Below are 12,885 nucleotides of genomic sequence, written 5' to 3' on the forward strand. Positions count from 1 at the left end.
AAGTCTTGGACAGTAAAGCCAATTTGTCCTGATGCATTGCAGAGACAGAGGGAAAGTGCCCTTTTGAGAGTATCGATTTTCAACAAGCTGCGAATCACTAAACAAAAGTCCCTGCATATTACGTACACTTGGCAATTACAGAATGATTAGAACTGCCCCAGGACTGACATATTCCTTCTTCCTTTTTGGCAGCATCGGGAGCAACAGCAGCTTCAGAGTCAGGTTCCACAGTCTTCCATACTTCAGGCTACCCAATCGCAGTCCTCTCAACAGCAGAGCCAGCAAAGACAGAGACCCCGCCGGGTCCAGAGAGCCATGTCCCAAGACCGGGTCCTGTCCCCGCAGAGAGCCCCGCAACAGGATTACAACACGTCCTCCAATGTCACGTCCCCATATGGAGGCCGGATCCTTTCAGATGAACAGCTGCTGAACGCAGACCGGCTACGATCCCAAGAGCGCCTACTCCCTCAAGACCGCCACACCTCCCAAGACCGCCTGTACACCAAAGACCACATATACTCTAAGGACCGCCTCCTATCCCAGGATCACCTCTACTCAAAAGACCGCCACTACTCTCAAGAACGACTCTACTCACAAGATCGCCTGTACTCCCAAGACCGCCTTCTGTCCCAGGACCCATTGGTCTCGCCGGACAAGCTGATGATGTCACTCAAGCGCGGCATGGTCAGCAGCATCTCCGGCGGCTTCTACGGAAGCGACAAGTCCATGTCGCGGGCCATCTCGCATACGGACGTCTTCATGCCCACCACGCCCCTCATGGATCGCTACAAGATGACCAAAATGCACTCCCATCCCAGTGCGTCGAACAACGGAGGTGGCGTCGGGACTCCGGGACCTTCCGCCCCCCAGCACGCCAACACCATGAACCAGACTGTGTCCAAGCGACAGGCCTTCGCCGCCAGACGGACTCACACTGTGGAGCAGCTCCACTACGCCCCGCCGCATCACCAGCAACAGCAGCAGCAACAGCACTACCGCACAGGGAGCAAAACTGAGGTGACTGTGTAGCGGCAACCGAGGAGTGCCTGAACTTCACGGACAAAAACATTTTCAGAATCAGCTTCACTTTGACCCATGTCCCAGGACCAACAACATCCACTAGCTTAATGTGAGAGACCGGTATAACCAGCTACACTGTACACTACATTCACATCGTTTTCATTTGGGAGATGTAAAATTTTCACTTTTGTCTCCATTATTTTATCGTACGCCGACGTAAGTACCAGATCTACTCGGGGGACCAGATTGAAACAGGTTTGAAAGACATATAGACGACTGTTCCTTCACCTTTGTAAAAATGCTTTGTCTTAGTAGTTCAGTGGAGGACATTTGTGATTTTGTTTAATCAACAATTATAACTACTAGAGATGTATAACTGATTCTAAAACATGTATGGCCACGCGATTGTCCAATATTTCGAAGTAAAGTACTTGTTATTACTATACGGAGAAAAGTACATGAACGTGAAAAAACAAATTTTTCTACATTATAAGTCACTCCTGGTCAAAGATTGCAAGAGGTTATTTGTTTCACTTTTTTACACACAGAAGAAAACTATGCTAGTTTTTGGCTTAGAAGTAGTATATACTAATGCTATTTCACGGCATTAGAATTACGTTATTGCTAGTATATATGTCTTAAGCAATTTTTTCGTCATAGAAGAAGAAGCTAGTTTTGAGTATAGAAGAAACTGCAAATTTTTGTCGAAAAAAACACGTTTTTGGCGTAGAGGAAGCTAGTTTTCGACATATAACAATATGGCTCTTAGCGTCGTTTGAAAACAAAGCTAAGTTTTGTAGTGTTTACAACACAATGTAGTATTGCAAATACAAAATTAGCAATCATTTTGTGGTTCAAAACAACCATCCAATGACCTATGAGGGGGAAGACATAGTAAACACAGAAGTAGGAGGCGTCCTAAAAAAAATCGAAGTACATTTTTAATCAATTGTGGCAACTAAAAATGGCCGCCAAAGCCAAAAAAAACATGGTAGAACATGTATCATGGATCATTCTCGATTGGTGTTGCCGTGGATCTGATCGCCCGAGTTTGTCTGGTACTCGCTTCGAAGTATCTATGAACTTTTGTTCTAATTTTATATCTGATGCGCAACACAAATTATAAATATATATACATATATATAACTCCATAAAAATATTTGTGCATCTCATAATGAGAAAGCTATGATGGTGAAATGAAACTTCATGGAGCACTATCATTATATATATATATATATATATATATATATATATACACAGTGGAACCTCGGTTTTCGAACGCCTCTCAGTTCGAACAAATCAGTTTCCAGAAATTTTTCCTTCGCTGTTCGGTCAAAAAAATCTGAGTTCGAACGCCGGTAATGCGTGAGTGCGTACGCTAGGGTGCGATGCTAAACGGCGTACGGGTGTTTTAGCCCCTTATTATGCCTCCGAAGAAAGTCAGTACAAGCAGCAAAGTTGCTACAGGTGAAAAAGAAAAGTAGTGCGTACAACTATTGCATTTAAGAAATAATAGCCAAATATGAAGGAGGTGTGCAAGCGCCTTCTGCTGACCACCACAATGGTAAGAAATCCTATTCATAAGATTACGATAACGCGAACGTACTGGATTAGCTTTAAGTTTACGTTAAACATTCAGGGTGTTGGAACGGAGCCCAACATTGAGGGTGTTGGAACAGAAACCCCTTTCCAATGAACCGCTCACCACTTGTTGTGGAGACCCGGGTGCTGAATGACTTGTAAACGACCTGATTTTTTTATTTTTACACGTTCATGTTGGGGAATTTTTCGTATGGAAGATTACGATAACTCGGACGTGCGATTAGCCTGGGTTAGCTTTATGTTTACGTTTAACGTTCATGGTAAACATTCAGGGTGTTGGAACAGATTAAAACGATTTACATCATTTTTAATGGGAAAAATGATTTCGGCGATCGAACAAATCGGTTTTCGAACAGGGTTCTGGAACCGATCATGGTCGAGAACCGAGGTTCCACTGTATATATAAAACAAGGGAAAGGGCAATCTAGAAGAGTCAGACTCATCAGCGCTTCATGAAGCTTCATTTGTTAGTCACTACAAGAAGGCAGGAGGACATTTTTGGCACCCTTGGGTGTCCTTTATTTATGTATTTGTTTATTTATAACTTTTAGAAAATGTAAAGTTATGTGGGTATTAAAGCACAATTATGACCAGAAAAAAATTCAAATACTTTTCGGAGTACTTAGTGATGGCTAGCATTTTTTAAGGCAAACCACGACAATAATATTTCTTTCTTTTGCTCAGAGTAGATCAATGTAAATACGCTTTACTAGAAACACGAACTTCATCATAGGCTGTTTCCAGGTAAATAAATGATCACAGTTTTTTTAGGTGAGTTCGGACTAGAAACCCACGTAACTGAGTGTTTGACAGGAAAAACTATTATACTGTGTGTGTCTTTGCAAAACTGTTTGTAAGGAGAAAGCAATGACTGTATGATTAAAAAAAAAATGAGAAAATGAGAAAAAAAAAATCTAGCACTGTTCATACTTGGATGTTTACCGTGTTTCATTGACCTCACTGAAAAGTCGAGCGTGGCGGAAATGGATTATAAGGCTTGTAGGGACAAATAAACATTCATATTTTTCTAAACATTCAATATGGTACTTTTTTTGTGTTGTGTTTGTTTATTTGTGCGTTTAAAATCGATGTATTGTATGATTTAACCATTGTCCAGCATGAGGGACAAAAGACATCTAGTGGCAGAACAATGATCAATAGCATTTCTTTCTTTCTAAGTATTTATTATTTGTTTATTCATCACTAATTTATTTTGAAAACATTAAGCTAACTGCAAGGTGACAAAAGGTGAGGGATATCTATAAGACTTTAAACTATTATTTTGAATATCTAAGGCAGGGGTGTCAAACTCATTTTAACTTGGGGGCCACACGTTGGAACTAACATTGTCTCGGGGGCCGGAAGGGTAGATTAGAGAGAAAGAAGAAAAGAAAGAAATAAGAGAAAGAGAGGGAGAGAGAAGTATAGACGGTAGGACAAAGAAAGAGAGAAAAAAGCGGGAGAGGGAGAGAGAGAGAGAGAAAGCATTAAATACAAGAGATAAAAAGAGAAAAGGAAAGAGAAAGGAAAAAGGAGAAATAGAGCAAAAGAGAGAAGTACAGAAAAGAGAAGGAAAGAATGACAGAAGGAAAATGGAAGAGGGAGAGAGAGAAAAGGAAAAAAGGAAGAGAGCAAAAGAAGGTAAAAAGACAGAAAAAGACCAAGAGGAACAAAGAAAGAGAAAAAGAGAAAGTGAAAGAGAGAAAGAGTGAGAGAAAAAGGGAGGAAGAGGGAGAGAGAAAGAGAGAAATGAATAAATACAAGTACAGTGCCTTTGTTTGAGGCACTTGGCTTTGGCAACATCAAGTTGACAGCTCGTTTTTCTCTTGCACTTCTCTGAGTGTTGTCTCGCGGGCCGGATTCAATCCCTTAGCGGGCCTGATCTGGCCCGCGGGCCGCCTGTTTGACACCTGTGATCTAAGGCCTTATATAAGAAAACCCTAACTTTCTGGTTCTGACCTTTCTAAAAAGGGTCATTTTTTTCCCCTCGGATGGCTTTGTCGATTCAATTGTTTTAGTCGAGATGAAAAGCATAGTACGCATATAACTTGGTCACACTTCTCATTTGAAGTGTCAAATTTTGACTAATCATATAGTCAAGTAAAATTTGGTTGCCAATTGGGATAGTAGGTTGTGTTGCTGGGCGGATTAAAAAAATATAGAGGTAGGGCTGACCCTATGAGTATAATAAAATTAAAAAAAAATAAAAAGTAAGTATTTAAACATATATATTTTACAGACAAAGATAATCCTTATTTTACTCATTTCTTTTTAACTCATCAATTATCATTATTTGTATTGTTATTAGTACTAGTATTTTAACATAAAAAGCAAACACTTTCCTGGCAAATTCTGAATTAAATCACCAAAAAGTCACCATGGAGGTCGGTTTGCTTATAACTTTATATAAATGGGTAACAAAAAAGTGGGTTGGTAAAAACGTTTTATAAGATTTGGAAAATATACAAATTATGATAAAAATACATTATTCATGTCCAAGAAAAGAAAAAAAATGGAAAAAATCAAAAAAATATTCAAAATGAAATAAAAAAGAATAAATACAGAGGAAGAGAGAGGAAGAGAAAAACGGAAAGAGAAAGACAGAGAGAGAAAAATAAAGAGACTGATAATAAAGAGAGACAGAAAACCAAAAGGAGAAAGAGAAAGAGGAAGAAAGAGAAAAGTGAAAAAGATAGAGGGAGTGAAAAAGAGAAGGATAGAGCTGAATCGAGAAAAAGATGGACGGAGTAAAAAAAGAAAAATAGAGAGAAAAGGAGACAGAAAGACAGAGCAATTCAAGAGAGCAATACAGAGGAAGAGAGACAGATACATTATTATGAAAGAAGAGAAATATGGATTAAAAGAAAGAGGAGAGAAAGACAAAAACAGCTCCAGTTGTTTTGTGAGTTGTGCCTGGCTCTGGTGACATGACAGGGGACACTGCCGCTTGTTTTTCTCTTGCGCTTCTCTCAAAACCCAGATCTGGCCTGCAGACCGCATGTTGTCAACGCCTGATTTACTGAAACAGTTGAGGTCATGCATTCACAGGCTTGCTTTTTCAGCTCATTTGATATGTTTTCTTTTTGCCCATATTTAGCATGTAGCACATAGCCAAGGGGTAAGAACAATTTCATCCTGGAACATTTATTACTGCAACAGTTGCGTCCGTTTGCAGCTGTCGCAAAGGTTGCAGCTGTCGCAGAAGTGGCAGCCGCAAATGTGGGTTGCACTTTATAGTTTGCGTATTTGCCTCTATATCAGGGGTGGGCAATTATTTGGAATCAGGGGGCCACATCGAATTAAGAAATGAAGTTCTATCCCATTTTTTTTCCATCTATGAATAAATATACATGCAGACGTTTACATTTTAGTTTTCTTTTATTTCTATTTGATTTTGAAACCCTTACAATTAAAGCATATATATTTATAAAGGGGCAGCACAGTGACGCAGTGGTTAGCGCTTGTGCGGCACAGTTCATGTCATGGGAACCTGTCGTGGGTTCAAATCCAGCTCCAGACTTCCTGTGCGGAGTTTGTATGTTCTCCCCGTGCTTGCGTGGGTTTCCTCCGGGCACTCCAGTTTCCTCCCACGTTCCAAAAACATGCATTTCAGGTGAATTGGCCGGTCCAAATTGTCCCTAGGTGTGAATGAGCGAATGAGTTGTCTGTCCTTGTGTGCCCTGCGATTGGCTGGAAACCAGTTCAGGGTGTCCCCTGCCCACTGCCCGATGATTGCTGGGATGGGCTCCTGCCCCCCCCGACCCTAATGAGGATAAGCGGTACAGCTAATGAGATGAGATGAGATATTTATAAAGGCCCTGCAAAAAGCACAACATTTTATGTTTAATTGTTTAGTACCACTACAGTTGTATTTTTTTATTTTCGTAGTATTTTTGCAATTTGATTTTTGTAGGTGTCCCCTGCCCCCGAAGATGCCTGGGGAAGGCTCCAGCCCCCCCGCGACCCTAATGAGGATAAGCGGTACGGCTAATGAGATGAGAGATGAGATTTTTCTAATATTTTGTTGTAGTGCAGTCGTTTCATTTGTGTTTTAGTATTTCTACGGGATTATTTTTGTAGTATTTCCTGAGCAGTATTTTGTAGTATTTCTATAGATACTTTATTCATCCCCAGAGGGAAATTCACACTTCCAGCAGTATCCTTGCGTTGAAAATAAAACAATAATTAGCGAAAAGGAATATAATACATAAATACCCAATGTAATAATGTTGATATAGAATATTTAAATAGTGCTACATAAAATACACACTGTAATAAACATAGGGTAATATGCAAATGTGGAGGTGTGGTTTAATGTGGGCTTTTACTCTCCCGGGTGGAGTTAAAGAGCCTTCCTTTCACTACATAAATACCACGTGAAATCCGAGGTGGCAGATGCATGCGCACAGTAACATCAAACCGCTCGCTTAGTTTGCAACGGAAAAAAACGATACCGAGATAGAGGCTACCGCGGCAAACTCGTTTGACTTGACTGATTTTCCGTTTCGTGATAGTCGGTGTATACCACATCGTACCCATAATTGAAAAATGTTTTCCGTACAGATTTTCTTGTACATCGTACACGTCTTAAAATGCATAATACAGGTACTTTGTACGGCAAAAACAGACAGGTTGACCGTTATGAACAACGCTATTTGTTTTTTACTTTAGCAGGAACACAAAACCAATATACTTGCTTTTCTTGAGTTATTATTACAATATAACGACTGCAAGAATCCAAATTTTCCAGAAAGTCTTCAAAATACGCCGTTGTCTGGCGCTTTATCTCCTCTCGCGCAGAAACCCGACGCAACTCTTGCCGATAATGGGCTGATTGCAGGCCACCAGCAGACGTTTGTTCGCCGACAGATGCCAGATTGGGATAAACATTTCATTAGCGAGTCATCAGCTCTCTCCCGGCTAATTACCTCCGCCGCACGCCAGGAAGCGGCTCCTTGAGCCGGCGCCGCCGACTCGCCTGGCACGGCTCCACGGGCATTGTCCGCAAAAATGGAGGAGTAATCCGTGAATTTTGAGGCGGGCGGTTCTTCGAGTAAGCGTTCTGAGCCGAGGACACATTGTGCTATTCATCAACACTTTTTCATACGGTTTTACTTCTCAAAGTTTGGTGCATTAAAGGGACGGTGTGCAATATTTAATGCATCCTGATGGTATGGAAAACTGTATTTAGTTAGCAGGGTTGGGTAGGGTTACTTTAACTGGATTACTTTCAATTTCAATTAAAACAAAAGAAACAAAATATGAATAAAATGATGACTCACAACACGTGGTAAGCTTTCTCTCCTGGCTTTGATCTCTTTGATCTCCGGCAAAACTAACAAAAAATGAGACAGAAAGAAAATGAAAACAAATCCAAACAGCTTGCCAACACAGCACGGCGGCGCAGTGGTTAGGGCTTGTGCGGCACAGTTCATGTCATGGGAACCTCCTGCGTGGGTTCAAATCCAGCTCCAGACTTCCTGTGCGGAGTTTGTATGTTCTCCCCGTGCTTGCGTGGGTTTCCTTCGGGCACTCCGGTTTCCTCCCACGTTCCAAAAACATGCATTTCAGGTGAATTGGCCGGTCCAAATTGTCGCTAGGTGTGAATGAGCGAGTGAGTTGTCTGTCCCCGTGTGCCCTGCGATTGGCTGGCAACCAGTTCAGGGTGTCCCCTGCCCACTGTCCGGAGATGGATGGGATGGGCTCCAGCCCCCCCGCGAATGAGATGAGATGAGCTTGCCAACATCATTTTTGCCGTTACATGTATTCCGTTACTCCCCAAGCCTGCACAAAATGTAGTCATTTTATTCATATTTAGTTTCTTTTGTCTTTTATCAGCATATTTGGTATTGGAGTAATCCAAAAGTAATTGAAAGTAATCCAGTTAAAGTAACCCTACCCAACCCTGTTAGTTAGTCATGTTTGTCAAGTCATGTTTATTTGTGAAGCCCTTAATCACAAGGAGTCAAAAAGGACCACACAGACCACAGATTATTGCAAACTACAGACTATTGTTACACCATCCCCTGATCTAAACTGACATGAGGGCAAGGGAGAACTCAAAAACCTCAACATGAGGAGGCAATTTTTATAAATATTGATAGGTCGAGAAATGAGTAGTTTACATAGCAGAATCATTACATAGTTTGTTTGGCACCTTGTTGCTACGCTCTGCTCATTTAGCTGTTTTTCAGGTACATTAGACAGTACATTGCCATCTAGTGGTCAAATATGACTGGATATACCTGGATATCTCTCAATGACCGTACTTATTCGTTTGTAATGAAAGTGTGAATAACATGCTCTTCTGTTTTTTTATTAAAAAAATCAGTATGCAACTTCGATACACTATCCATTCATCCATTATCTGCACAGCTTATCCTCAGTAGGGTCGCGGGGGTGCTGGAGCCCATCCCAGGCATCTTCGGGCAGTGGGCAGGGGACACCCTGAACTGGTTGCCAGCCAGTCTCAGGGCACACAACTCATTCGCTTATTCACACCTAGGGACAATTTGGACCGGCCAACTAACCTGACATGCATGCTTTTGGAATGTGGGAGGAAACCCGAGTGCCCAAACGAAACCCTTGCAAGCACGAGGAGAACATGCAAACTCCACACCGGGAGGCTGTGGTGGCTTATCAGCAGCGCACTAACTGAGTGGTTAGCGTGTCCGTGGCACAGTTCTGAGGTCATGGGATCGGATCATCCTGTGCAGAGTTTGCATGTTCTCCCTGTGCTTGCGTGGGTTTCCTCCCACATTCCAAAAACATGCATGTCAGGTTAAATTGTCCCTAAGTGTGAATAAGCGAGTGCATTGTCTGTCCCTGTGTGCCCGGCGACTGGCTGACAACCAGTTCAGGGTGTCCCCTGCCCCCGAGGATGCCTGGGGAAGGCTCCAGCATTCCCGCGACCCTACTGAGGATAAACGGTGCAAATAATGGATGGGTGGATAACAAAGTAAATGAAAAAAAAAAATCCAGGCACACCATTTGCCAGAACAATTTACTAGTTAAGTACCAGCATCAGATTTTATGTTTTTTCCCCATTTTTAAGCTTATGCAGTATTATTATCTATACAGTTTTTCTCATCATGTGTTTTATTTTGATTATTTTGCGATTCTGAATTTTACTATATTTTAACCAGCTTTTTAAGTATTTCAATATATTTATTGTTTGTATAGTTCTCGTAAAATAATAATAATACTTAAAATGAGCAAATATTCATCTTATATGGGAGGATTTTTCTTCTATTTGTTTCCCTGAACACCTTTCACAAAAGCTAATCATGTTGACATTTAAGGCCAATCCCAATACTTACCCCTTTCCTCCTTCCCAATTTTTATTCAACTGTCTCCCGGGTCCTTTAATGTTTAATTTTGTAGCAAATGCAAGATAAACTTACAATAATCTGAACAAAATAATAAGCATTCCGCACTGGGTCAGGACACATGATCTTGTTTATTGTGTAGAAAATTGAACCATTTACGCTACCATTTAAAGGTTTAGGATCACCCTGACATATTTGTGTTTTCTATGAAAAAGTCTGGTTAAAACCGATTTGTGCTTTTCTCTTAAGGGAGTAGTACACATCATTGAAGGAGATCTTCAGTTTCTTGGCAATTTCTCACATGGAATAGCTTTCATATCTTAGAACAAGTATAGAATTGTCGAGTTTTACATAATATTCTCTTTTTCCGGCCATCACGAAAGTCGATCAGCCCTACTTTTATGATTTTCTTGATATTTGACTGGATCATAGGAAGGTCAGTTTATAGCTTTTCTGACCAGCATGATTGCACAAGGGTATTCTAATAATCCATTAGCCTTCTAATGCAATTAGCAAACATGATCTACTATTTGAACTCTGTAGTGCTTCTTGCTACTCCCTCTATACACCTGTGTAAATATTTTATTAAAATCAAGATATCTGGGGCGGAAAAAAAACAAAAAATGTTTGGGTGCATTTCTGATTAGCTTCATGTTATCTTCATTTAAAAAAATGCCTTTCCTTCAAATATGAGGACATTTTTAAGCAACCCCAGACTTTTGAATGGTAGTGGACTGTATATCCACAAGAATAGATAGGATATGCATTACTACACATCAAATCCCCTGACCAAATTTATTCAGAACCCGTGATTAAAGCCGAGCTTTCCCTCGGTACTGTTGCCGTGACGACAAAAGCTACCGGAATCCAGGCTAAACCTGCAGAAGCAAAGCCACTCCTGCCATGGTCCACTTGGAGGGCTTTTCTTTGGTCTTCAAGTGGAAGGTCCACACATAGGTGGGCCCCCTCTGCCGGGTCTTGTAAAGCGGACACGGGTACGAGTTCCCGGCTTCTCGCTTTTCGGCGGGTACGGCCTTCACCAAAACGACGGGCATGGCGGGCGTCAGCTCCTTCAGACGGGCATCCGTCATTTGCCCGGCCTGGCGGAGGAAAATCACAAGCCTGTCAACCAGTTCTGGGAGTAATGTGTTGCAAAGTAACGTTTTCCTGGAACAAGCACAGTAACTGGTCATTAATAAACATTTCAAGTCAAACGCCGTTACAACATGGTGCGTTACTCCGCTACTTATCCAAAACAGTTAACACTTTTCAACATCATCTAATCCATATCTGTTCTCCCCTTGTTCAGAGTGGATTAATGAACCATTAGTCTGCCAGCAACACACCGGTTATCACGGCATCAAAATGGAGTTTTTAAGTTTATACGGCTATAAAAAGTACAAATAAATACAGTTACGGCTGCACTGTCCCAAGCACAGAGTACAATAATTTCTCCATAGTGATATTCTCCCTACCATATATACTGGTTATACAACTACAAAATAAAATACTGAAAATACTGAAAGTTTGTTGGGTGTCACCAGTATTATATGGTAGGCAGCTCATGGGATGGAGGTGTGGCTTATACAGGAACAACAAACCAAAATCAATTAATCGGGCAAATGTAAGCAAATTATTTACAATAAATATGTTCTGAATTTGGGCAGCGCGGCGGCGCAGTGGTTAGCGCGTGTGTGGCACAGTTCTAAGGTCTTGGGAACCTCCTGTGTGGGTTAAAATCCAGCTACCGGACTTACTGTGCGGAGTTTGTATGTTCTCCCCGTGCTTGCGTGGGTTTCCTCCGGGCATTCCGGTTTCCTCCCACATTCCAAAGACATGCATTTAAGGTGGATTGGCCGGTCCAAATTGTCCCTAGGTGTGAATGAGCGAGCGAGTTGTCTGTCCCTCTGTGCCCTGCGATTGGCTGGCAACCAGTTCAGGGTGTCCCCTGCCCACTGCCCGATGATTGCTGGGATGGGCTCCAGCACCCCCGTGACCCTACTGAGGATAAGCGGTATGTTCTGAATTTTGGTGTTTTTATTTGTAAAAATTTTTGGGAAACACACCATGCCTGGAAAAAAAAGAAAACTTCTGGGACAAGTACTCAGCAATAAAGGAGTAAATCTTAGAGGTTTGAGTCCCATTTACAAAATGGATATGGAGTGTCTCGGCTAAGTGTTTGTTTGCATGCCTACACAAGAAACAGGAAGGCTTCACTTTTTCTACAGGTTGTTTTACACATCTTCTTTTATTATGTGGGTAGTTTTAAGATGTTTTCAGAGATCGGCATGCGAATATGTACAATCATTCATAACTGGTTTGTTACTTTCGGAGTAACGTGCTACTTTTGGGTGTCAGTAATCTGGGGGTAATGGATTGACCTACTCAATGTAGTAAATAGCAAATGTAACTACTTATGTCAGTAACGTGCCCAACACTGCCATCAACTACAGATGAAGAGTCCAGAATCCAGGCGTAAAGCTAGCAGCTTATGGCAACCCCTTTTTTCGAAAGTCAGCAGCAGTGGAGACAAAGTCAAAAAAACACTTGAGACGTAGAAGAGGGGGCTAATTAATCCTCCCACGTTTAGTGGCTGACGAACTGCACTCTCCACCAAGCGTGTATTTGTAAATCCTCACGACTTTGGCAAAGGCAGAGGACAAAAACAGTAGTCGGTGTGTTGAAAAACAATGTGAGATTCAAGGTTGTTGACGAGATTTTAGAAACTGAATGAAGAAAAAACATGGTTTAAAGAGCTGTCAAAGCTTTAAACTCAGAGTTAAAGCTTTAACTCTGAGTTAAAGGGGTCATAGAACTTTAATCTAGAGTTAAATCTGGTTCAAAGCCTGAACTCGTGGGTAAGCTTACATGACTCGTTTCAAGAGTTAAAGCAAGCTTAAACTTCAACTCTGGGTTGAAGAAGTTTTAAAGCTTT

At 41.4% G+C, this 12,885-nt stretch overlaps 2 protein-coding genes and 1 long non-coding RNA gene across 9 annotated transcripts in view; 2 read left to right on the forward strand and 1 right to left on the reverse strand.

Annotated features, from left to right (window-relative positions):
- The window catches only part of LOC148347542 (uncharacterized), a 161,256-nt gene extending 157,595 nt beyond the window's left edge, over positions 1-3,661 (forward strand). The window contains exon 2 of the long non-coding RNA XR_015848121.1: positions 3,035-3,661. This is a non-coding gene — a long non-coding RNA (uncharacterized LOC148347542). The remainder of the gene's footprint in view (positions 1-3,034) is intronic.
- The window catches only part of shisa6b (shisa family member 6b), a 130,707-nt gene extending 127,046 nt beyond the window's left edge, over positions 1-3,661 (forward strand). For all 7 annotated transcript variants that reach the window (XM_088324123.1, XM_088324126.1, XM_088324124.1 and 4 more), the window contains one exon: positions 193-3,661. In XM_088324123.1, coding sequence (XP_088180249.1) covers positions 193-1,029 — 837 coding nt within the window. In that variant the 3' untranslated portion in view covers positions 1,030-3,661. The remainder of the gene's footprint in view (positions 1-192) is intronic.
- Positions 3,662-10,150: 6,489 nt separating this feature from the next.
- The window catches only part of dnah9 (dynein, axonemal, heavy chain 9), a 254,737-nt gene continuing 252,002 nt past the window's right edge, over positions 10,151-12,885 (reverse strand). Inside the window, exon 78 of the mRNA XM_088323097.1 lies at positions 10,151-11,050. Coding sequence (XP_088179223.1) covers positions 10,823-11,050 — 228 coding nt within the window. The 3' untranslated portion in view covers positions 10,151-10,822. The remainder of the gene's footprint in view (positions 11,051-12,885) is intronic.

The sequence above is a fragment of the Urocampus carinirostris genome, chromosome 19 (assembly GCF_059441175.1).
Source record: "Urocampus carinirostris isolate Australia breed hairy pipefish chromosome 19, RoL_Ucar_1.0, whole genome shotgun sequence".
In the NCBI taxonomy this organism is placed as follows: Eukaryota; Metazoa; Chordata; class Actinopteri; order Syngnathiformes; family Syngnathidae; genus Urocampus; species Urocampus carinirostris.